Source organism: Protopterus annectens, chromosome 3.part0 (genome assembly GCF_019279795.1).
Source record: "Protopterus annectens isolate FY-2018-M chromosome 3.part0, PAN1.0, whole genome shotgun sequence".
Taxonomy (NCBI): domain Eukaryota; kingdom Metazoa; phylum Chordata; order Ceratodontiformes; family Protopteridae; genus Protopterus; species Protopterus annectens.
Genome location: NC_056731.1, coordinates 827,965,512 through 827,993,201, shown reverse-complemented (window position 1 = coordinate 827,993,201; position 27,690 = coordinate 827,965,512). Strand labels below are relative to the sequence as shown.

The 27,690-nt window shown below is 37.8% G+C and overlaps 1 protein-coding gene across 1 annotated transcript in view; it reads left to right on the top strand.

The window, feature by feature from the left end:
• The window catches only part of MYLK4 (myosin light chain kinase family member 4), a 1,154,879-nt gene extending 1,128,435 nt beyond the window's left edge, over window positions 1-26,444 (top strand). Inside the window, exons 13-14 of the mRNA XM_044065164.1 lie at window positions 8,121-8,199; window positions 26,369-26,444. Coding sequence (XP_043921099.1) covers window positions 8,121-8,199; window positions 26,369-26,422 — 133 coding nt within the window. The 3' untranslated portion in view covers window positions 26,423-26,444. The remainder of the gene's footprint in view (window positions 1-8,120; window positions 8,200-26,368) is intronic.
• Window positions 26,445-27,690: the final 1,246 nt, after the last annotated feature.

Sequence of the window (27,690 nt, the reverse complement as noted above, 5' to 3'; positions counted from 1 at the left end):
GTGGTGCAGCATTGAGCAAATCCTGCTTACTACTGTAGTCACACTTCTGCTCCAATATCTGTTTTAGATAATGTTCCCTAGACACCGTGAACGGGGTAATGATCCACAAACACCAGGAATAAAAGCACTGCCTATTGTGCACTGCATTTTTGCTGTCATTGACATGCCCACCACTGTGTAACCTGACGCCGATGCCTGCCATTCTACCTGTTGGCTCTTGGTGTCCTGAGGGCCACATACATTATTTCCCCTGTGCATTTGGCTATTGGAGCTGTGGGCATGGTGTTGAATGCTTCAATGCCCACCACTGTGTAACCTGACGCTGATGCCTGCCATTCTACCTGTTGGCTCTTGGTGTCCTGAGGGCCACATACATTATTTCCCCCTGTGCATTTGGCTATTGGAGCTGTGGGCTTGGTGTTGAATGCTTCCATGCCCACCACTGTGTAACCTGACGCCGATGCCTGCCATTCTACCTGTTGGCTCTTGGTGTCCTGAGGGCCACATACATTATTTTCCCCCTGTGCATTTGGCTATTGAAGCTGTGGGTTTGGTGTTGAATGCTTCCATGCCCACCACTGTGTAACCTGACGCCGATGCCTGCCATTTTACCTGTTGGCTCTTGGTGTCCTGAGGGCCACATACATTATTTTCCCCCTGTGCATTTGGCTATTGAAGCTGTGGGCATGGTGTTGAATGCTTCTCTTTGCCATAGAATATTTGGAGAGACATAATTCTCTGTAGCTGAATGTCACTTCAGCCACGTCTCACCAACCAAATGTACCCCACAGAAATGTCTTGTTGCCTAGGAGACTAAACCTGAAGTGCTCTCTTCTGTGGCAGGAAAGGTCTTAAGGGCTTGCTGCCCAAACCTGTTTTTTCAACAGTTTGACTAATGTTTAGTGCATATGGAAGGTGCCTTGAAGCTCTGAAAGCTGGCTGGCTGTTATATCCATCACAGTATATATCCCATTCAGCTAAGGCTACTGCAGCAGTGATTCACAAGAAGAACATGTACTACATTGCATGCTCAGGGTTTAAGCTTGTGTCAGGTTGTTTCCATATTAATGAGGTTAATATGCATACAACATCATGAATATGGTAATTACCTTCATGAAACTGCAATTAATTGGTTCTGTATATATTTAAAGAAAGAACATAAAATGGCGTTGGAAAGGAATATTTGTCACTGTAAGATTACTACTTGAATCCAGAAGTTTTAAGAGGCACAATGTCATTCTTCTGTTAATTCTGTATAACATTTACTATTTTGTAATGCAAACATAAATTATACTTACACTAGCATCAATATTCTTCTTGAGCGATCATTTAATAACATTATCATGTTTTAAGTATGTAAAGACATATATATTTTCCTTGCTGCCATTCAATTAATAGAATTCATTTTAGCCAAACTCTTCATTGCTTTTAGAGAATACAGGACAGAAGTACACAGTTCTCAACCATCCTGGAGTTTGCCTCATGTTTTGCTCTGTTCATTGTAACATGTTTGATTTTCTTGTAAATCACTGGGCATTACAGTCATTCAGTAATGACAGCCGTTAGAGTTTCATGTATCTTATTGTATGAAAAATTCACAGTGATGCAAAAACTGTTGTTATATGATTTTTAAGTGAATTAGAACACTATATAAAAATATCCATTGTTTTAGACCTGCTTCTCCCATTATTTTTGGCTTTGTCCAGAATCCATGAACAATTAAGATTTAGAGATGTGCAGAAGTAATAGACAAAGATTTACAAACGTGTAGGATTTGCATTCCTTGATAAATGTGCTACATAAATATCTCTTTAGTCATTCAGGTTGGTCCTGAGTACTATAGGGTCTATATCATTTAATCAAAACTTACATCGTCGAACCCCACTTCGTCAAACACCTGTTCATTGAACTCTCAAATCAGGGAATGGACTTTTAATCAAACTGTTTCCCAGGGCAAACCAATGGTAGGCCACCCTAGTGACTATGGAAAAAATGAAAAAACTTAAAACCTATTCAGGTGGAGGAATTCTCCCCCCTAAACCCTGCCTAACTAAATATGCCAACTCTGAGATGTCACTACAGTGGGGAAAAGGGCAAATTCCATATGGTGGCCAACTGTTGGTTTGCCCTGGGAAAAACTTTGATTAATAGTCCGTTCGCTAATTTGAGAGTTCAATGAACAGGTGTTCGACAAAGAGAGGTTAGACAATGTAAGTTTCAATTAAATGATACAGACCCAAGTAATATATCCTTTATGAAATAAACCTTATATTTTTATACAAAATATTTGATTTTTGCTATTTGAAGTAACACACATTGATACAGAGTTCATATTTTCACATGGCCACAAAGATGTGCTGAATTTAATTTTGTCATTGCTTTAAATATATGAGCAGACTAACATGTACAGGTGCATGCAAATGTGTGTGTGTGTGTGTGTGTGTGTGTGTGTGTGTGTGTGTGTGTGTGTGTGTGTGTGTGTGTGTGTGTGTGTGTGTGTGTGTGTGTGTGTGTGTGTGTGCGCGTGCATGGCTAAACCGTAAAGGTTATATACCGAGGAAGTGCTGCTGGCCCAAAGAGTGTGGTCAGATCTTCCTCCAAGGAAAATACAGCCAATGGATAGTACTTATACCTGGGTATTGAGAAAGTACCCTGCTGCTTACATTAAGTGCTGTTGGAAAAAGGCCCTGCTTACATGAAGCATTTTTGTATTCCAAAATATATTAGCTGTAATGAGGAAAGACATCACTATCAGCTAATTAGCATGTGTCTGAATCTATGTTAACTACCAAGAGTACAGATTAGCACTTAGCACTTTCCTGTGTAGTTAACAGTGGTGGTGGATGCACTGTGTTAGCAAAGGCACCATCCCTCATTCACTCTCCCACACACAATATACACATTCAAAAACACATGAACATGTACACACACACACACACACACACACACACACACACACACACACACACACACACACACACACACACACACACACTTGATTGATTTTGCTTTTTCTTGATTTTTTTTGCTGTTAGGTTGAGAGTTATGCTTAATGCTGTCTGTTCCTCCCAATCATATGTCACAAACTGTTGTAGGCATTAAATAATGCCTGAGATCCTCATTACATGTTAAAAACAAAACTACTCCACTTACTTACCAATTAGTGCAGTGAGTTAATGCAGGGGGTTTTAATATCTGCTATACCATGCAAAGCAAACAAAAATAATCACAAATGTCTAGTTTAAACCAAATCAGTAGCAGAAGGAACGTAAGTGTATTAGTGAGAACCGACTTGCTTGCTCGTCCATCTTATGTTATCAATCATTACCTTTGTATCTAATATGAGGAGGTCTCTCCCTAACAACTGCAGGATAACAGACTAAAATTAATCTTTCTGTGTGGTCTCCCTTTTGATAAGGCATCTATTTACTGTAGCACTAGAGGAAGGCCTTTTAGTGTCTGACAAAAGTGATCAATGAAGTCTGGACATCTGGTGTACAAATATCATCCAATATTACATTGTGAAAGAAATAAAACTCACTTCACACATTAAACACTTCAACCATTACCTCAAAAGCAATATTGGCATTCATTTATGAAGCCACGGTATCCTCGTTTCTTCATAAATCAATGCTGGGAATTCATTCCTACACCATCAGCAGATCATGCCACCTGACATGTTGCAGCTGGACTAGGCATTAGGTAAACCGGTGTTCTAGATTTATGTTAACTCCATATCAGTTAATAATTATGTCCCTCTCACCAGCCACCTCTAGCACTTCCCTTAGCTCTACATCACCCAGTAATTCCTGACACATTCAAGCTTCTTTCTCATACTCTTTTTAACCTTATATCTACCCTCATTTTACATAAAAATGCTTTACTAAATGTTTATAATTATATAGTTTGCTGTTTATCCAATTAAATGTTTATACCTCAACATATTCTTGCTAGCATAACTGTCATTTGTTCATAATATTTTTACATATTTACTTATCTTGTTACAGTTTTGTAAATTCTTATACTTTTTGTAAATTGTTGTATATTTGTGGTAGTTCTGTTAGTTGGAGCTTTTCTCCCCAAGCCTCCACTGAAAATGGGCCATTGGCCCAGCTGGACACACCCAGTAAACAAATGTAAAATAAAAATAAAATAAATAAAAAGGCTCCATGTAGCCCCTTCTCCACCCTGCCTAGCACATCCTTCCCTACTAACACTATCTAGATTACCTTTTTCTCTGTTTCTCTGTTTTTCTTACTCTTCAGTTTTTTCCTACAATCATTCACTTATTAATTAATTCAAGATATTTTATCTAAGCACAACTGCACCCGGATAACTATGTAGACACCAACTCCATGAAGATGGGGGTCTTGCGGCTGTAAGATCTCCAGAAGCCATGGATGTTACTAGAAGCTCTGAGCTGCATTTTAGAGTTTTATAAACAACCCTTTTTATCTAGTGATTGCCTGACCAAAACACATGATCAAAGAAATTCAGTCTTACTCTTCAACTGTTTTTTTTTTCAGGCATCCTTTCAGCACATGCAAACTAACCAAGACTACACTTTTATAACTGCAGTGAAAATAATTGTATTAAGTTGGATGTCTGGAGGCCACAGGACCCCTGACATAGGTTTACTAGATGCTCTGAGATGCACTTTAGAGTTTTGTTTAACAGTCTTTACCCAATAACAAGACATTTGGTAATTGTTTACCTTAGGAGAGACCACTGTAGTTTGCACAGGTGTGGATGGTGCTGACTTAATCGGCATCCTAATAGGGCTATCAGTTATGTGTGTTTGCTGGTGGGATGATTTGTCAGTCTAATAATTCTTTTTACATTAAGGTGTCTTAAAGTAAACTATCGCCAAGACAACTACCCACATCAGGCAAATGGTTGGTAGCCCCCTGCATCCCCTGCTATACATAATTATAAGTGACTTACAGTCCTACTGTGGTGGAGGGTGCAGAGGGCAGAAGCCCCCTCCTGAAGGACATTACTGTGTCTGTCTTTTAAATTTCTCCTCTCCTAAAGCACAAAAACAAATTAATAAAAAAAGAAATAGAATGAAAAGAATAATAATTCTCTGAATACATTGCCCTTTAAGTGGATAGCAATCGTCCTGAATCCTTGCAATCTTATCTCAGTCCTGGTCACACAGGGGACTGGCTCTTCTTACTCATCCTGGTATGTCCTAAAGTTAGTGATCCTACTTTTTTATTTTAAGGAAGAAATAATTTGTATACAAATTTGTTCAAAGCTAACCGAACACTAGTTCACAATAAAGTGAGAAAACAAATGCTTGTGAGGGTACATAAATCATATCTGGGAATAGTACCTGCCCCCATCCCCCACCTCTAACTTTCTGTGCAGCTCCCTCTGATGCTAAATTGGCATTAAAATTAAATTAAGGCAAAAATGTCCACAGTCATATTTGAAGCTGCTGCTGTCATATTTATATAAAGCATGATTCCTCACCTCTACCACCCAAGAGACAACCACCTTCTGTATACCCTTCTGATATCTGACTGAGACAAGCCTGAGTAAGCAAACAGAGTACAGCATATTTGCTGTCAGACATATATAAACAGCATGTTTATTTACTATCCTCCAAAAGATGATCACCTGGATTTGCACCAGATGTTTAGGTGAGAGGAAAAAGAAAAAGGAAATAATGATCACAGTAATGTTTACACTTTGTTACGTCTAGAAACAGTACATTGCAGCTATAGTCATCCGCCATACACCTCTGAAGTTTGTGAGGAAAGTTAAAGAAATAATGAGCACACTGCCCACAGCCCAACACAAGATATAGTGACCTGTGAGGTTTGGAGGGAATGTTAAAGAAATAATGACATCATCCCCAGCCCCCCACACAAGTACAGTGATCTTCTGTGTTCACCTACGAACAGGGCTGGTTTTACACAATATGGGGTTCAGGGCAGAGGCGATTACTAAACCCACGTCAAAATGCACTTATAGAGCCTTGGTGTGGTTGTGGGGGCCATCAGCCCTCAAGAATTTCTAAAGATCTGGGTATTTTGAGATGCATTTATCACTTTTTTGAGAGATAAATTACTGTTAAACTGAACAAGTGACAACAGGGCCAGCTACTTTTATCCAACCAACACCCACCAAACAGTTATAGCCACTTCTACGTACAACCCAGATGTCTGATTGTAATAAAAGATAATGACTGTGTAATGTGTTTCACCTTTGTTCTAAACAGACAGTTGCCACACATTAAAATATTGAATATTGTTTCACATGGTCATATTAGTCCTGCAAAGCCAAAATAATAAGCAATCAGCAGTGGACAGCTAGATACTTCCCTTCAAATGAGACAGCCATAGCAATTATGCCTAGTCTGTGCATTTCTGGTGTCTAGTTAAGTAGTCCATATTACTTCCCATAAATTCACACTAGACCTGCAAAGCCAGATAATGATTGTTTTAAACTAAATAAATGACAAGAACATTACTTTCATTCAGCCAACACAAGACCCACACAGCAGTTGTAGCCGTGATGTCTGATGGCTATGTCATATTCTTTTACCTTCAAAGTCCATACAAACAGCTTAGCACACATTAAAGTATTCCAGTCCAAGTTACTCCACATAAATCACAAAGCCAAAGAAATATTGCCCAAAATATCTGGTTGCGTGCCAGCGTCCCTGTAAAAAAATAATAATAATAATACCTGTCTCACCTCAACTGTCCACACAAGTCACAAAGCAAAAAAAATTGCAAAAAATATCTGATTGATCACTACCAGCAATATTATAAAAATACTAATAGCACTTATCTCACTACTAATCCACTCCTCTCAACTGTCTGCACAAAGCCAAAAGTATTGTCAAAATGTATCTGATCACTGCAAACATTATTTTAAAATGGTAGTAACACTAACTCAGCAGAACATAACCATTCCTTGAAATTTGTCCATAATTATGAAAAATATCCATGATATTATTATATATATATATATATATATATATATATATATATATATATATATATATATATGTATATGTGAAAAAACACACTTCCCTCAGGTCACCTTTGCACCACCTACATTTGAACGCTGTGGATTCTCTACTCCCATCACCTTGCAATATTTAAACTCAATATGATTTACATAACAAGTGGAGCACTGCCACCTAGATTGCTGATGTTCCATGGATGCATTTTCTTTTTCTTTTTGTAGCAATTTATTTTATTTTAGAACAAAGAAACATCGCTCTAAATAAATAAATAATTAATTAATTAAAAAGGAAAGAGCACCCCTACAAGGATGGCATACATGACACCCTAGGTGATTGCCTAGTTCGCCTATGTGCAAGGCCTGCCCTACTCTTTGCCACACCCTAGTTATGGCTCTGCAACTAGGCATGGGTTTGCATTCCATTTTATTACTTAAAAAAAGGCTGCTTCATAATCTAAAATGAGTACATCCCATGTGCAGGGTGTGGTGACTTCACTTCATTAAAGATAAATCAGTTATTAATATACATGAGAAATGTGTTGGGGAACAGTTCATACTATTCTAATATGTTTCGTTGGTGCTTGGCTAGGTTTAGTCATGATAAGTTGTAGAAATTCTTTCATTCATTTTCATGAAGTTACTCAGTTCCATGCACAGCTCACATCTTTCATTACCTGGGAGCAGAGCAAGCAGTATTTGTGTCCCTGTCATTGCTTTGTTAGGCATTCCAGTCACTATAATACAGAGCAAATACAAGTCCACCCCCAACACAAATGGAAACACAAACACTCACGGCTGGTTTTATCACTTCTGTATAATACAGAGAAAACTTTAGCAAAACTTTAGCACTGCTACATAATTCTGAGTATGCTATGCACTGAAAGAACCTTAGAATGCAGGGTGCCCACTTTATTTTTATTTACTTATTTGTGTTTACTGTTGTAACGTTGCATTGCTGTCATATACTGGTTTATTTATTGTTTAAATACCATTAACACATTTACTCACTATGACATAACTGGGACAGTAATTCCATTTTAGTAAACTGAAGCACAAAGATATTTTATACTTTTACCAGTAACTGAAGCCTGATCCAATCAGCAGAATTCACTCATGTTTCTGTTTTTTTTATTCAGCTGGAGGATAAGTGCAACCGAGAGCTTAAAGCATCGCTGGATAACAGATGGCAAACTTCACAGCAGACTCAAACAACAGGTCTCTATTTTTCCCAGCTTTTCCTGATCTGTATTTTCTCTCTCTCTCTTTTCTGTTCTTGTGAAAGTTCTTAGTCTGTTTTTTTTATTTCATTTGGTGTGTTAAGATTTCTCAAAAAAGTAAAACTTTGGTTAATTTATTCAACTTTTTTCTGCCTGTGAACCTAGTTTTTCTACACAATCGCATGTTTTTTTCTTGTTCTCCCTTCACAGCATGCCAGACTGACAAAACACACATTTGAGATTATCTTTTTGATTCTGTCCATATTAACTGCAATACTTAGTTTATCTTAATTGGATTTGAAGGTGGCTTTTATAGAAAGATAAAAGGCAACATGTGGAAGTATTTCACTGTTTCATTTAAGGCTATGTAATAACTCATCTGATATCATCTATGTTTTTCATTTGGTATAAAGTAAGACATGATACAGCTGTGTGTTAAAGTATACCATACACATGTTCGGTCAAGTGTTTTGTTACTCTGTGTATTTAATTTGAAAGTGTTTCCTAGAAGGAAGACTGTACCAAAATAATGGTAGATGAGCACAGAAGAAAATATTGCTTGCCAAACACTAGTGAAACTTTTAATGTTGCATTTTAGGAAGATAATATCTACAAGCATTTAATGAAAATCATTATTGAGTACACACAAAATTTCATGACTAGTGGCTGGTTTGAATGCAAGGGTCAAATTATAGGAATACTTGGTTATCTAGATGTAAGGTATTGTGACAAGAAAAATACTCTTTAAAACCTAGGGATCATAAACAGTACTACATACTAAATAAATTAGACATCGTGCCAAGCACCCATGCATAGTTTTGATCAGCTATGAAAATGAACTTAAGAAAAAATCCTCAAATAAATATATTCTGCATAATCTGCAGTGAAAATGATAAAGTAATGCATGTATGATCAACTACTCCCAGTAACAGAAAAAAGAATATGAATATAAATGTTATATTAGTGCAGTTTTACACCTAAAAAACATAAGGCAGTCCTTTCCAGTGTAGGGGATCGAACCACAAGAAAAGCTGAACCTGTTGGGTGAATTTGTTCTGGATATGGGGTTATTTAAAGATCAAAATAGAGTTGCACTAAATAAGACCAGACAGACTTCCGGATGGTATGGTGGTGGTCGGGTTCTAAAGAACATGGCTATACTGCTGTCTGCAGAATTTAAGAGGCTGTATTATTTGATACAGGCACCATCATTCCAATTCACATCAGACTTGAGAAAATGCATAACACACTTACACACCATTATGGATAGCTGCAAGAGCAACTGTTGTGAGACAAGAAGCTATAACTGGAATTAGGGCATTACACGTCTTATGTTTTACATATACTAAATCTGAAACTGCTGGCAAACCTTTCGTATTGTGAGTGATAGGTACATTAGGGGAGCAGGCTATGAGAATGGTGGGGGATTCCAGCCCTTACAAATTACTTAATTCCCAGACTGAACTCCCTATGTTGTCAGTTATGCCATAATGTGTATTATATTCTGACCATCCTCAGTTAGTGTTACTCTGACATGCCAAGGAGATGTCCTAGGTAGATTAATAGCTTAATCGATTTGGTGCACGTCATCTTGAGGTGCTCTAATATTATTAGGCACTATGGAGAGATAAAGGCTAGGGCAGAGCCCTCCTTTGTTTGTCTGATGTAGTGACAGTGTTGGTATGTTTTGTCACCTTCTCTCTCCTGGTTCTGTCAAAGAAAGATAGATTGTTTCTGCCAGGGGTGATAGTGTTTGCTTGTGCAGTACTGAGGCAAGCATACCAACCAAATATGCAGACAGGAGAGATCATTTTCAGTGCTAGACCTGCAAGAATATACTGGATACTACTGAAATAGTATGGATGGAGACCATGTATGGACAGACTTGTGTGGTATAGAAACAGGTGCTAAGGATTTGAGCAGCTAATACATTATGGATGTAGGTGGATATACACACACTGGCCAAAGGCTGGAGCTATCCAAACAATGCAGTCTGATTGGCCTCCTCTCTACTAACTCTCTGAGGCAACAGGTAGCACTATATTAACTGGTAGAGTTAGTGGGACTCTTGGTTGGAGACTAGGTGTAATATGGAGTCCTGCTGGACCACCCTAATTAATTAGAGGTTTGTAAGGTGATTTTTGAGCACCCTGGGTGTGGGGGGCTATATCACATCATTGAATCTCACTTCAGTGAATGCCTCTTCATTGAACATTTAATTAACAAAGCCACTAATCAGCGAACAAACTTTTCAGCAAAAAGTTTCCTAGTGAAAACCAACAGTTGACCACCATCTGGAATTTGTCCTTTTCCCCCTGTATTGCGATCTTGCAGTTGGTATATTTAGTCAGGGGGGTGTGGGGGGCATAGCTTCTACCTCCATTGATGTTACATTGTATGGTTTCATTTATGATTGCTAGGGTGGACTACTGGTGGTTTGCTCTAGGAAACCGTTTGCTGATAAGTTTGTTCGCTGATTAGTGGCTTCGATGATTAGTTGCTTAACGAAGAGGGATTCGCTGAAGTGAGATTCCATGATTTGATATAGAGCCCCCTGTGGGAGATTGGGGATTAGGGAATGATGTTAGTTTAGGGATCTCAAGGATCAGCCATGGTGAGACATATAGGAGCTGTATAGGAGCTGGTAATTTTGTTAGCAAATCACGTGGGTTAATCAGGATTTTTTTTTGGTATTCCAGTTATATAGGTAGCATGAAGATGCCAAAGGAACTTGAATAAAGTGGATTGCGATGTCTAGGAGTACTGTAGTGATAGTGTTGGAGTAGAATATGGCTCATTATTATGATGAACTGGTAGTTGTGGACTTTCTGTGAGATAGTTGGAAAATGCTGAGTAAATGCTATTGAATGCATGCATGCTCTATAGCTATTTTTCTTACTATTGTAATATTGTTTGTATTGTCTTTTTGTAATATATGTGTATTTAAAAATATTAAATAAAAACATAATAATAGATAAATGCAATTAGAACTCCAGCAACTACAATTTATATGTAGTAAAATAAAGCATATCTTAAATACATGTCACTTCTGAATGTATGTAAGCTTTACAAAGTTTTGAGATAAACATAGATATGTTTCAGTCAGACTCAGCTCTCATGTAGGTTTGTTGCCAATTATGTGACCCCCTTTTAATCTCTCAATTATAAATTAAATTGGGATGTATCCAGTATATACTTATCTGTTTTACTGTTAGAGATAGGTCTATAAATATTTCCTATAAAGTATTGTATTTTCCCTGTTATTTATTTATTTTACATTTGTTAACCGGGGTAGTCCAACTGGATATATGTCCATTTTCAGTGGAGGCCCGGGGAGAAATGCTCCAAAGAAACAATTATAGACAGCATGCGACCAGTTGTATAGCTTTAGATAATTTAAGAAGTTAGGTAAGTTAAAATGTTTTTTTGTTTCTTATTGTTAGGAGTATAGGAGTTTGGGGGTGGTGGGAGTTATATTTGAGTAGGAAGGTAGTCTGATGGTCGCTTAGTGGATCTGGAAGGGTACCCGCTAAATAGGAGGAAGGTATTTTATGTAGTAATATCCAGTCTAAAAGTGTTTCTCTATTACTATTTTTGTTGACTCTAGTGGGTTCTTTGATTAGTTGTGAGAAGGTAAGCAGGTTGATATGATTAGTGGGAGCCTGGATGCAACTGTAGTCTTTCACTATGCATAGAAAGTAGTGAAAGACTACCGTTTTCTATATATTCATTCTACCGACCTCTTTTTCGGAAGATATATTTATTGTTTTTAACTTCTGCTTGATATTTAATCAAATGCTTTATTTATATCAGTACTGTTATAATATATTTAGCTTTGAACTCTTACCATCTTCTAACTTAACTTGACAATGTATAATTTTTCACTTTTGGCTTCTAAATTACTTTCCATTAATATTCATTTCCTGTGTAGGATGGTAGGAACTATTTGCATTGAGAATGACAGCTTTGTCTGTAGATTTTCTAAATAATTTAATACATAAACTATTTTTTCTCTATCAAACGAACTATTTCTGAAGAAATGGCACAAAACTAGCAATACTGTACAAACATTAATTTTCACTCTTTCATTTTACTTATAAAATCCATATAGATCCTAATTACTGCCTCAGTCCTAACCCAGACATTAGACTATACTTTATGAATCATGCTGCCATTACAATGCACTTCTATCCTAAGATGAATGTAAGAATCCCACTTTCTGACAGAGATGAGGAAATAAAATGTCATAATGCAAAAAGCAGATCCTTCACATAAGCATGATAGTTTGTTTCAGAAGTAAGAATCGCTGAGTTAAATTTGTCTAATTCACAACATAATTCAGGTTTTTTTATATGGCCCCTAATAGCTCAAGTTGTGGCATCTTATAATCTGCTGTTAATACACAAATTGGTACAATTTTTTTTGAATGGAAACTATGAAACTGCACCTCATGGAGAAAATTTGCAATACTAATTACTTCAAATCATGATATAGTTCATCCCTAATGAGAAAATCCAAAATGTGTGATTCTCTGTTTACAAGTCAGTCATATCCTAAGAACTTTGGAAATTTCAGAACTGTAGCTCAGATGTTTGAATGTGCGTTTTTTGAGATGTGAACCATCCACTATGACTGTGTCATTAAGTCTGAAAATATTATCAGTATGCCTGTCAAATCCAAAATTAAATTTTCAAAACAACCTGACAATGACAGATTATTAGGTCAGTTGTTAAGATCCATTCAAAAAGTCCTGCCCAAAAATTGCTGTCAAGTTATACACTTACATTTCATATGGCAAATGTCTGCTCATAACATTACCAATTATTTAGTGTCAGACCACAGAGACTCGCAAATATGCTACCATTGATGTTACATGTTAGTTAAATTGCTCTTGGCTCCCTAGTTTTTGCACTGCTTCATATCTGCCACCTAGAAAGCTTTAAAGGCTTGCAAGTTAGATGGCATTAATTGGCGTTTTGGAGTCTAAATATGGGTAACTTTTGGAAAGTCTATAGTGCTATCACTGTGTTGCCACTATTTCCATAGCCTGACATGGAAAGGAAGTTAACATTTTGGTTTAATTATCTAAAACAAATTGGTACTTACATATTATCGCAACCAGATATGGAACTCGCCCTCATTGCTAAATTTAGAGGGGAAACTACTTCATGTTACAGTGAAATGGGGTGTGTAAACTCCAAATTACATTTTGTCGCATTGCTTGTGAAACAGAAAGGGAACAATGGAGAAAATACTCCTCATGGGTACCATCCTTTAGCACCATGAGGGAATGGGAAGTTTCGTTAAGGCATACTGTAGCAGCTTGCTGGCAAGAGCAGCTATTCAGGGTTGTGATTAATGTGTGTCTTTACATGTACATTTCTACCAGTTTTCTTTTCGGCTGACTTCATGGAGGGCTGAAGTAAGGCGTGTAATCGGTTAATTTTTTTTCCCTGCACTGATGTGTTGTTTATAAATTATGTTTTGGTATGTATAGGGCTGCGAACGACTGTAACATGCTTCATTTCAAGACAGACTACAAAGCCCATGTTGTTTACATGCCGTTCACTGATTTCTATTTTGCTGGGAATCGGTTTTCTGAAATGACTCTTCAGTAAGAGTAAATAGCATGATAATTACATTTCACCGGGGAATAATCTGGGCTTGTTTATGTGATAAGTGCTGCATTATTTCTCTTCCCTGCTGTTTTTCCTTTGCATTACATTGCGGTGCTAAAGCGCTACCCAGGAAGAGGAATTTGGCCGTTATGCCTGTTCCTCATTTGGAACCCACATGAGACAATAGTGATTTTCAGTGCACAGACCCCTTTTCAGTTTACTATAAAGTCGTTTTGCAATAGTATCAGCAATTACACCAGGTTCAAAATATGGTTGCGATAATACGTAAGTACCAAAAAATGATATATGGTATTGTTTCACTCCCGATGGACTCTAGCATGCAATTAAAATTTAGATCTCAACGCTGCTCAGAAAAAAAATGAGAATTTTTACATTGTATTTTATAGAATTTCAAGGTATGATATCCCAGTAAGGTAATATAGAATTTAATATAGAATTCAGACCCCTCATGGTGGGGTTTTTAAAATGATACTAGTTGGTAAAGTTCTAGAATGGCCATTATTCTTCACCTCTAACTTCCCTGTGGCATTATTGTTAAACATGATGAATTATCCTATGGAGTAATATTATCCTTATATTAATATTAATAAACATTACTTGTCACACAGATATAGAATTACTAGGGTGCATTATCTACGCGGCAAACTGACGACTTATCATTCATATATCGCAGAACAAACTAACCTTAAACTTTAACTGTAATGAACAGCGCATGACATGTTCTGGCAATATGAATCAACAATTTTATTAGGAGCAAATGGGAACACTTCATTCTTCTCCAGAGAATGTAAAACATTAAGTTAAATTACTTTTTAGTAGAAGTCCTATGTAGTCGCTCCCCATATTGCTGAAAAATCTACAATGCCATGGAATAATCTGTTCTGTAACTAATTGCAAGGGCATCCTGACTGCAGTTTCTTTCCTAAAAATAGACAAACATAAAGTGGCATAATAATATAGGTTGTATATCATTGCATGTACAGCCCTGATTATCTTTTCTTTACAAATGGAACATTCATTAACCTTTCATTCAGTTATGTGTGGTCTGCAGCCTGTGGTGTCCACTACTAAAATAATTCCATATGTTTTTTATGTCCATTAGCCAGAACACCTTCCTTCTTTCCCAAGTAACATTCTACATTCATCTGAAAACAAATCAGTGTCAAATACCTTCCTTGAATAATATGTAGGACTGATGCATTAATTCATCCATTTTGTTTGTACTTCTAAAATTCTAATATATTCTGTTGTTTGTGTTCTAAAACCCTAAAGGTCAGAGGATCAGGGACTTAATTTGTAACACTTGGCCTTTCTTTTATGGTTTGTTTCTGGTATTCCCTTGGGATGTCATTTAGTACCATTTTGTAGTGCTGGATATGTTAGCAATGACATCAGTGGTCGGCTTTAATTGTCCTGTTTTTTTAATTGCGCTGTAATTCGGCTGATTTTCAAATGATCTACTTATGAGGTAGCTTGAGTTTAATATTGTATATGCCTTTATAAAATGTGGCAGTCTGAAAGGCAAACTTCTTAATGTATTAGTATTTATTTTCTATGTCAATGTAATATTCTAGTTTATTTTCAGTCTACATGGTTCTAGATCCAATTTTTGCATTTTGCTCTTTGCTTACAATTTAAATCAAATGGCTCATAGATGTTTGGCATTATTTAACACCTGATTTGTTAAATGTAAGAGTGCAGGGACATCTTGTTAAGAGACCAAACAGGAGTTAAACTGCTGTGTCAACGTTATAATATATGATACCTTTCAGTTATTTTAAATGAATAAGTCCTGTAATACTGATGGACAGTTTAGTAATGATAATGTTACTGTAAGTCCTGGTCACAAGTTATGTTAATGCATTTCTATACTTGAAGAAAATGACTGTAGAAACACATTTGATTGTCTGACTAAACTTCCATAAGCGACAATGTGTAAGTTAAGTGAGTACTGAGGCAACTCAGAATTATAAAATCCTTGCCCTACATGGAATAAAATTCAGACGTCATTTAGTTAGTTAGTTAGTTAGTTAGTTAGTTAGTTAGGTAGTTAGTTAGTTATTGTATTTTTTACTGGTAGGTGAATAGACCAGTAGCTATGTGGACTATTCCTAGTTTATTTTAACTCACAGTATTTCAAACAAAGAAGATGTGAACAAACAAGCAAACATAAACATTTTAGTCCATGTTTTTTATGTTACTTGAAAATTACAGATAGCCTGTAGCAGACAGTGAGTTTTAATTTGTAGCTGAATGCAGATGAATGTGAGTTTGTGTTTGATGATTATGAAACTCTGTTGCCTGGTGAAGGCAAAGTTTTAAAGGACTGTAAGGTATAGCAGCCAAGATGGCTACCTCTATAGGTCTCAACCTGTTAAGAGGCCAATGTGGAACACAGACCGTAAGCAATGTGTGACAACCAGTCAAAATCTGGAACAGCCTGTTTTCACACTGTGTGAAAAGTGGACCTTGGCCATGACCTTTCATCCAAAATGTACCATACATAAGTATTTAAACACACACACACACACACACACACACACACACACACACACACACACACACACACACACACACACACACACACACACACACACACTCAAAGACAGTGGCTCACTCATATAGAAAAACACATAACACACACAAACACACGCATGCCTCTCGGCTGCCCAGAATTTTGCAGAATGCCCAGATTTTTACCTCATATTTTTGACTGTTCCCCATAAAATATGTAGTTTTCTGGGAAATCCTAGATGAACGAAGCACTAAGATAATGACAGAAATTTGAGTTTCAGACATCATATCCTTCAGTACATGCATGGTAAGATAAAACATGTTATTCTAGAAATGTTGTCCCTATTTTTGTGGCTTTGTTCCTGCATTACGTTTGGCATTTGGCTTTGCCCAGAATTCTTACTCTAACAGGTTGAGAGGTGTGTCACCTGTCTGCAGTGGAGCTGCCATCTCAGAACATCCTCCCTTTAACTGATTGACAGTAATCTCACAGTTAGCATCTGTAAATATAAGGGATGTAGGGGTGTGAACCTTCATGGTAGTAACTCAAAATGGTTAAAAATTCTTACAACTAGTTTATATCCTCTGTATTTGGGTTAGAAATTGTGGTTTTGTGCTATTCCTTTTTGTAGGGAAATAATTATTCCATTTTAATCCTGGAAAAGAGTATGAATAAAAAGAAACATATCTGGTACACTGTATAGAGACTTAAAAATGTCTATAGGTTGAAAGATATCAGTAAAAGCTTATCTACTGGTTGAAGGCATTGTCAAAGCTGCTAAATGTCCCCTAAGCCCACAACAGTCACTAAAAAACTTTACAATCACAAAATCACCAAAACCCAAAAAACACTCTCGTACAACAAAACAATCCCTAAACACAGATCTCCACTAAAGCTGGGATGCAGAAAGGGCTACTGCCAGTAGTAAGCCCTAACACTGCTGGCTGGAAAACCATTGGCAGTAGCCCTTTTCAATTCCCAGACAGGTCCTGCAGTGACTCTATGTGATATGCATAATCTCCATGCTGGGCTGTCTCCAGCGTTCTGCTGAATGCTAATGAGGTATTCCAGGGGAGCAGCCATTGCTAATTAGCCATTTGCATTCTCCTGAAAATGCTTGCAGTAGGTATCAATGCACTCGGAGAATCACTCAGGTGGATAAATTACAGCATAAACGGTTATTCTGGCCTCAGGCGTTTACACAAGCATGCAGAAAGTTTACTGGATCCCAGTGCTAGGTGAAAGTAAAAGCTAAATAAATTGATAAAAAATTTTAAAAAAGTGAAGCATTGACCATATTTCATATCCACTAAAATGTAAACAAAAGTAGCACATGTTACAATACAAAATTCACAATGCAACCCATCCAGATCACATCACTGTCCACCTAAATCAAAACCATAGAAATTAAATCCATTGTTATTACAATGATAAAAGTAAAAATAAAAACAGGAATAAAACTAAAAAACTAATTACAACCACCCAAGGGGAAAAATGATGACAAAACACCCAGTACTAATGACCTAAAATATATAAAAGTAAACTATGTAAATGAAATAACTAAGCCATAAAACTAATCAAATTCATAAATTAAGCTATAAAACTAACCAAATTTAACATCACCCTCATTAAGCTATTACAATATCATAAATAACTTCTATCTCTTTGAAAAAAGTATATAAAACAGATTTTCGCTCCATGTGCTCACCCTCCAAACCACTGCTACCCCTCCAGACGATTTCTACTTTCCTCTCTGTTCTGTTTGGATATCCCAGTTGCTTCCTTTTTGGTATTCTGGTCATATCCCTTGACAACACAGGCCCCTCTATTACTCCAGAAGTCAGTCTTGTGGTAGTCATGACAGCCAGGGAGGGGTCGGGACCCAGCAGGGAGCAGTAGATGGGCATCAGGAGCCATTGTGATGTGACAGCCAGTAAGTAACCCTTTCTTTAAGGAGAAACAATGTGTGTAATGATGACAGGGATGCCATGGCATGCCCATAATGTTTTTGTTGGCATGCAAGACTCCTGGCTGCCACCCTACTTTACCTTTTAATAGGTTAGGAGAGCAGGTTGATGGCCACTTAAGTGTATCCATTACAGCCTGCCCTACCAGTGGCCTAAGTCCATTCATGAACTCAGATCACCAGTGGTATGTGATAACATTGCTTCTGTTCCATTGGGTCAACATCTTTTTAAAATCTGTCTCAGAGCTAAAGCTCACAGTTATTCATGAAATACTCCATCATATAAGTCTGCTCTAACGATGTAACTCCAAATCCAATAGAATCTCAGAGGATTAACATAGCCCACTGAAATACTAAACTAACACAAAAAAACAACAAAGCAATAAATATAAGTAATGTGAATTTTCTGGTTTGTGTGATACATGAAATAACTTGCACTATACAGCTATATAATCCCATTTCTGTGCTCTGTCCCTGCCCTCCTCCATTTTATTAAAAAAATAATAATAATTTCTTGTTCTTTTAAAGTATATGAAACTGCTTGTTACAAATGTAGCAAACAGCTGCCACACTTTATGCCTTGTCTGCAGAGAGTGATACAGTGCACAGGTTTCAGCTAAAAAAATTATTTTTTTACTTTTAAACTGTAGCAACCTGCTTGCTAAAATGCAGTAAGCAGTTATTACAGTTTACAGTTTAGACCACACATGGAGTGCTACAGTGCTCAGGTTTGACTGCAAATGCAATACCAGCTTTTAAAAGTCAATATTGCATTAGAGATCAGGATCATCTGATTGCACCCCTCAACACTTTGCAGCCTAGGCAACTGCCTGTTTTACCTCACTCTAGCTACGCTACTGATTTTCACCTCCAATGCAGCAATCAAACTAGTGTGACATAAAAAATATTATCAGTCAATAATACTATAATTGATTTAGTGCACACTACAACATTATTAGCTATAATAAGCTTCAATCATCACACCCAATATGCAGTTTAAAATAAAAAACTTAAACTTTTATATGAGATCATGAATATAAGACTATAGCTCAGACCTATCTTCTCCCTAATCTCCTATACGTCTCATCAATTTTGATTAACATATTGCCTTCTCAGTTAAGCAAATTGGTGTCATCTTAGAATAAAATTGCAAAGTCTGAAAGAAACCACATTAACCAAAAACATTGCTGCCTTGCACTCAGTCCCTTAATTGGCTGGAGTTTTCTAATCTATAGGCTTCAAAGGAGCTTTGCCCAGTCAGACTTTCCTGGTAATAAAAGGCAAAGAAATAAAAATACAATTATATTGACTATTAATTCTGATTCATTTAATTGGGATGCATTTACTCAATATGTGCATATCAGTGCTGTGTAGGTATGTTAAGGGAATGACAACAGATTCTTGTGTACCATTTATTTACAAATGAAGCGTGACTTGGTATCCCCTTGGCATATAAGAATGGCAATGAATAATTGCATGCCATTTACACTATTTGTTGATGTAAGGTGATGGCTCAGAGAGTGGTTATGGAAGATCAGTAGACAGTGCTGTCTTTTTCTCAGTGTTGTGCAGTCTGAGTTAGTATATTTAAGGTTGCAGGAATCTGCAGAGTGGCTTGTCTCCTTGTGATATGCGCCACTTATCATGGTGTTGTATCTGCAATTTGTTCAGCCTTCCATCTCCAAAATAAAGAACACTACCTCTCCTAATGTGCAACAAGTGGACAAAATGTGGAACACTGGCTAACTGCTTAATAATAATTTCAACTAGGAAGTTCTTAGGATGGTAAAATGTGCAACTTTTATCCAATAAAAGGTTCCTTTGATAAATTAATATAATTCAGTTCTATTTACCATGGATATAAAATAAAAAAATTCCTAACACATTGAATATGTGGAAGATCCTGTCAATGTAAAACTTCGAGGAACGTGAATTTATAAACATTGTTAGACTCTCAGATGAGGAACATTCCTCACAATGATGTACATTTGAGAAGTATGGGTTTATACAAAAATTGGGATTGTCTTGTTCTTTGCCAAAAGTGTCTCCATAGAATGGAAACACATAATTTCTAAGATTGAAGAAGCAGGCATGAAAACCAGACAGAGACAGAGAGCAAGAGAGAAAGTTAGAAAAAGGGAAATGAACATTTCTAAATGTGAAACCAACAGGCAAACCAAAAAAAAGTAACTCTCCATGAGGACTAATATGGGCAGCTGCATGTATATTGTGACCACTGCCTCTTCACTGAGTCAGATGTCTGATCTCTGGGTCCAAACAGGGTTCTGAAGAGGAGTCTCCAGGGAGTTACATGAGAATAATTATGAAAATCTGGCAGTTGTTCCTGAAACCTGGAAAAAGGATAGGAGCTGTTGTTCTGTAAAGGAGAAATTAAGCAAATTATCCAAGCTTATATGATAAAGTATGTTGTGAGGAAAAAATGTGTATCTGCAAGAGTTATTTATATTACTGGATAACAATGGGAAAAGCATATATAATAAAATGGAGGGAGAAGAATTAACTACTGTACTACTGTACCACCCGCTCATGGAGTCTGTTTAATAATCTGTTAATCTGAGTGTGTTCTGATTTATAGTTTCCCAGCCACAAGCTATTTATTTATTTGCATTTGTTAACCGGGTTGGTCCAGCTGGGTAAGAATTACCCTTTTTCAGTGGAGACCCGAGGGGAAAAGCCCCAAACAGACATTTTTCTGTTTTTCCAACATGTTTGCAATCCAGGATTATTCCCATCACTCTTGACATACAAAACTAGTATCATCAGTTACAGGGATTCAAGCAGAATTTAAACTTGTTTTAAGTCAAATGGCACACATTTAAATATCTTGAGAAATGAGCCATGAACTTCAAGTTAAAGAACTGCTTAGCATTATAACTGTGGGCTACATAAGTAACATAATTCTTATCAATGATTTAATTTATTTTACCAAGAACAAAGATTATGCTGTATAAGCAGGTGTGATAGAGACAAAAACTTTAATAACATTGATACCTTTGCTGGCATGGTTAGTGAAATTAATAATGTACTGATCTCTACAAAAACAGTCAGTAGCATGAAAACCAGACTGCAGATCTGTAATATTCAGCAATAACTGTTCTCTGCATAGGTTCATAGGAGGTTACTATGCTATTGTTCCTAGGGCCTTTACAAGTCTAGCCATGTAAAAACCTCAAGTATCCTAGCTGACTGTAATTAGATGGTCGTTGTTTTCAGAATGATAATATGATCAGCACTAAGTACCCTTGTCCATGCGGGCCATAGATGCCACCCCCAGGGTAAATTTGTGGTTTCTCATCCACTTGTCACGATTGCACTTAAACAGATCATTGAGGAGCTCTGTGTCACATAAAGTGGGAGTTTATTCCAAAGAAGTGTTGATCACTGGGAGACATATCTTGTCTCTTGCACAAGTTCTATTAATGGCACAGGCTAGGTTGAGATCTCTGGTGTGGGTGACTCTTGTCCCATTTGATTTGCAGATGTGCAGTATTTCCATTAGGCCAGGGTCAGAGACTGATCTGTAGGCCAGGTACAGGTCACCTCTCAGCAGCTTGTACAATACAGAGTACAGTGACAGGGCTTTCAGTCTTTCCATATAGGATATGTCTTGGAAGCCCTGAATTCTCTTGGTTAGAAACTCTCCAGCTGCTGCAAGTGTCTGGTGAAGTGCATACAGAAAGGAGCATTGTACTCAATCAGTAGTCTGTTACAGGCCTAGTACAGTGCAGTAATGACCTCCCTGGTCTTGGATGCAATGCCCTTAGTTATGAGATAGGCAGTGGAGAAGTATTTGTTCACTATTGTGGCTACATGGTGATCGAAGTTTAGCTTGCTATCAACCTGCATTCCCAAGTCTTGCACCACTGTTTTTGAGCTTAGAGAGGTGCTGTCTATATCATAACTAACAGGGGCTATGTCTCTGCCAAAGGGGATAATGAGGCATTTTTTTGCATTGAGTTTCAGTTTGTGGCCCTGGCACCAATTGTTTGTCTGTGTCAGACCCTTCTGTAGTTTGCTGATATCATTGGGGGACTCTATGATTGTGCACAGTTTACAGTCATCTGCAAACTTAGTAGGCCACAGGACATCAGCTTTTGACTGAACTACGGAAAATTAAATTTGAAACAGTACAGAATCCAGTACAGATCCGTGTGGTACATCACCGATAACTGGTCTGCTGGATCATAGGAAGTTACTTGACTATTAGCCCTGAGGCCCCTATAAGCCTAACCAAGAGTTTAGCACATGTTTAGACAAGTCAGTACCCAATGCCCCTGTCCAGCAGGGACACAGGTGGAATCCCAGGGGTGTATTTTCTGTTTCCCATCTAGTCATCCAGGTTGTGCTTAAAAAGGGATAATGAGGTACTGTGGTTGATGTGGAGAGGGAGTCTATTCCACAGATGGGGTAGTCTCTGGGACACAAATATGTCCCACCAACAAGTCCTATTGATGTCATAGACCAGGTTGAGGTCATGTGTGCGGGTTACTCAAGTGGAGCTTGACTTGCAGATATGCAGCAGTCCCATCAAGATGAAGACTGAGATTGCTTTGTATTCCAGACAGATGTCACCTCTGAGGAGTCTGTATGAAACTGGGTAGAAGGACAGGGCTTTTAGCCTATCTGTGTAGGGTAGATGTTTGAGGCCCTGGATTCTCCTGGTGAGAAACCTCTGTGGTCTCTTCAGCTGCTGCATGTGATTTGTGAGGTACATGCTGAAGGGGGCATTGTACTCAATAGCTGGCCTTATAAGAATACAGGGATGTTATAACCTCCTTGTCCCTGGATGGCATACCCTTAGTTATGAGGTGGGCCCAAATACCTCATGACTGATTGCATGCTTAGGACATTGTTATTAATGTGATAGTATGTGGGGATGTTACTCTCCCCAAAGGGGATGATGATGCATTTTTTGGCATACAGCTTGAGGCCATGTTTCTGGCACCAGTCATTTGTTTGGGTGAGACCCTCTTGGAGGACATCCCACATCACTTGGGGAATTGATGACTGCACCCAGCTTGCAGTCATCTGCAAACATGGTCAGCCATAGCCCACTGGTTTTGGCCTGCACCTCAGAGAAGTATATCCCGAATAACAGAGGCCCCCAGACCGATCCCTGGGGTACGCCGCTCATTGTAGGTCTACTGCTTGAGATGGCTTCCCCTAGTTTGATTAGGTGGGTTCTATCAGTGAGCCAGTTTGCTATCCATCTGGTAACATATGGATTGAAGCCTAGAGAGAGTTTATCTATTAAGCCTGAGTGGGGAATAGTGTAAAAGGTAGGCAGTTTGCACCATCTTCCCCTCATTCCTGGCTTTGGTGACTGTCTCAAAAAAGTCGACCAGATTTAAAAGACATGACCTCCCCTTGACAAAGCCAAACTATGTGAGGTTGAGTGGTTGGAGGTTGCCAATGTCCCTGTTATGAGGTGCATGATAATCCATTCCATGGCCTTGTAGATCAGGCTAGTTAGGCTGATTGGTCTATAATTTCCCGGATCGGTGGATGCTCCACCTTTATGTAAAGGGATGACAGTGGCTGTCCTCCATTCGGCTGGGACAAAGCCGGTACTCAGGCTTTGGTTGAATAGGGTGCCTAAAGATGCTGCAGGTTCATGCCTGAGTTTATGCAGGATGCAGCCTGGGATGTTATTAGGTCCCATGGAGGCTGTATTTTCTGTATTTCTTTGCCTTTGAGAGGGCAGTGATGACCTGTTCCCTAGAGATAAGGGTATGGGGGCAGGTACTGGGGATGTCCTGATTTACTGATGGGGGGACAAAGGTGTGAAGTTTTTGCTGAATCTGTCAACCAGTAGGTTGGCTATATCTACAGCATTTGATTATGTGGTGTCTTTGACTACCAGTTCTGAACAGATCTAGGTACTTCCTTTGAGACTGCCGACATATGTGAAGAAGGCCTTATGATTGTCTCTTGTAGATGTGGCCAATTTGGGCTTGATGTTGGCTTTAGAGGATTTCACTAGTGCTTTCATTTGCTTGTTCAGGCTAAGGAGAGATTACTTCCAATTGGGCACCTGCTCCTTCTTGGTCCTGGACAGCAATTTTTTCCTTTTGTTGTATAGTTTATTTATTACAGATGACCACCAGACAGGTTTACTCTTCCTTATGGAGGATGATTTTGTCCTGTCAGCTATTCCTGATTCTATGCATCTATATAAATACTCCTATAGTACTTTAGTATAGATCTGGACATTGGTGCCATTCCTACAGAGGAGAAGGGAGCTATAAAGCTGTCTACACCATCCCTCAGGAAGTTGTAATCAGCTTTGGAGAAGTTTTTTTTGCTTGACCATAGCTAGAGGAGGGTCAGGGGAGATGGTGACTTTGAAAGTGATCACTTTATGGTTGGATCTTACAAAAGTTCGAGTCTTTATTGTCTGTTGAAATTAATTGTTTGATGTGGGACGCCTCATATCATGGAATGAATGTCTGAAGCCCTAACATAATATGTATCATGCTTGTTGAAGTCAGCATATATCATGTAAAAGGCTTTGTTTCTGTCTATTCACTAATATGTCAGTGTCACAGATCCCCTCCCACCATGTAATATGTTCTTTTCACCTCAGTGAGAGCAAACTGGATATGTTCTATCTGGTTCTAGAATGTATAACTTATTGATGCTGAACTCCTCAATTGCTGTTTACCTCTGCTGGTGTGGCTTCTAAGTGTGCACCAGCAGTGATGCACAAATTGTCATTTTCTTCATGTTTGTGCAACCATGGTGATGGTATATTTAAGTCTGAGGTCTGGGTGGCTTGCCCTTCTTGAGGGTGCAATGGGGCTTGCACCTTCAATTTTACTTTTAATTTTTTCATTGGGATGAATTATCAACCAATTGTGCTAATTTGACACTGCATTGAGATGTAAGCCAATGAGTAATAGCAGGTAAGCAGGGCTCCAAACCTCAGTGTTGAAGTCGGAGATTTCGTTACACTCTATCCTGCTTTCATGTTAAAGTAAAATAATTGCTTAATAAAACTGTGTCAGTATACTAAAACATCACTATATAGCTGAATAAAATACCCAGGGCAGTGTTTGATAAAAATATCTCATGGGAAGCACTGATAGGAAGTATGCTTGGATAACGTATTACTCCCAAGTGTCCTTCAGCGTATGAACACATCGGATAACCCTCACTGTCCTTTCCAGGTTTGAATGGTTGTCCATAGGATGCTTCATATCAAATACCTTTCCTAAACTGTTCAATGGATACAAGTAGAGACCTGAAGCTATAGCCATGTATGGTACAAAACACTTGTCTGTCTGTCTCATCAGATTGCATTATGCCAAATAACTGATGAGAAAAAGGTTTGACATTAGCTGTCTGAATAAGTTATCAAATGTCAAAGGAAAGAGAGGAGCAGTAGGGGGTAACTGCAGATGCACCTGGAGGCGTCACTTGGATGTAATGAGTTAAGTTGAAGTTGAAAAAATCCTGTCAAATAAATAAAAAAGTCTTGAGAATTCAAAACTTCAAGATATAAGTGCTAAGATGCAACAAGAGGTACTTGGACATGTTCTTTACTCTTCTGAAATAGGACTCATGTCATAAAACCCCAAATTACTTATTGAATTGTTTTTCTTGCATTTTAGACTAAAGAAGATGTTCTCCTAAATATATTAAACTGACTTTTTCCAGTACAGATGATACCTTACATTAAAAAATTCTGTACAGTGTCACACATTGGAAATTTAGGATAACTTATTTATATTTGTGACAACAACAAATCTCCTCTTGGTCTTGGTTCTGAGACTATTCTAGTGACAATAATAGTATTTCTCTGCTGTGATTTTATTTCAGTTATACCAGTGAGTTGTACCACTACTAACATGGGGCTGTATCAGTTGTATAATCAAATGTCAGTAAATAAACTATTCATAGTGTGGCTTCCTCTTTTTCATTAATCAGGGTCCTTTTTCTACTTAACTCATTCTTTTAGGACTTGAAAGGCTGACACAAATCACTGACTTTAAAACTAAGTGTTTATGTCTGTTTTCTCTTATAGTGGAAGAACATGAGCTGTTCAATGTCGAAAGCACCCAATGATGACAAAAAGTGATGAAAAAGCCAAACATTACATGGTACCTATATAATCTATTTTATACTTGTCTGCTTTATTTAACAATGTGTTTTGAGTAGCAGAAGTTATGTGGAACTGAAAGTTTCTAAATGCAATAAAGGGTGAACATCCAAAGAGAGACAGAGATAGACGGGAAAGACTGAAAATAATGCAATGGATATATCAAATTGTGCAATGATCCATAACTGCCCATGTTACATCTAACGTGGTGACATCATACATTCTTGTTACATCTCTTAGAATCCAGTATGGTGAAAAGGCAAGAACCCAGCATGTGTAATGCTGTTCTTATACTCTGCTACCATAGGGCTGTAGATGCATCTCTTGTGATGAATGTCTGTAGAAACTGCAGCATCCTTTCCTGCAGTAGCAGTTTATTTGGAGCAATGGTAGTAGAGCGATAGAAAGGTACAATGTGCATGCTATATTACAGGATATTCATTCTTATTACTGTCCCTTTTCCCCTTTCCTTGTGAATTCATGTATGCTTGTATGTGTGCAAGTGGGTAATCATATAAATGCTTAAAAACACAGAAACCACAAATGGTTAAGTACACATAGTATGGTTAATTCACTTCCATCAAAGAAAACGGGTGGTAGAATATTATGACATAAATTAAATAATAAATATATCTGCTTTGTTACAACATGGGCTAATAAAAGAGGGCAATCCTACACACAGTTCTGTCACTTCCTACAGCAATAGCCCACATGCTTCCATGTGGCTTTCAACCTTAAACACCACAGATAGTGGCTTTCCATAGCTTTTATTTGCACTGTAGAGCCAATATTGCAGTATTCCTTGAAGTTCTTCAGCCAATGCATGTTGCATTTTAATAGTGTGTATCACCAGTTTATAATATTGCACTAAGTGACCTTCAGGCAATATACAATTTATTTTAATAGAGTGCATCACTGGTTGGTAATCTTGCACTACAGGACCTTCAGCCAATGCATGGTGCATTTTAATGGTGTGTATCACCAGTTTGTAATATTGCAGTAAGTGACCTTCACGCAATATATGATTTATTTTAATAGAGTGCGTCACTGGTTGGTTTATTTTAATAGAGTGTGTCACCTGTTTATACTTCTAGGATTTTGGGACAATGAACAAATGGCAACTTTCAGAATTTGCTGGAGCCAGAAGGACTATCACAGAGGCTTGAAATGCTCCTTTATTTCCATACATAAAACATGCATTTGTAATACAGGACAGTGCCTTGTCCAGGCACAAATTGTTCTGCAAT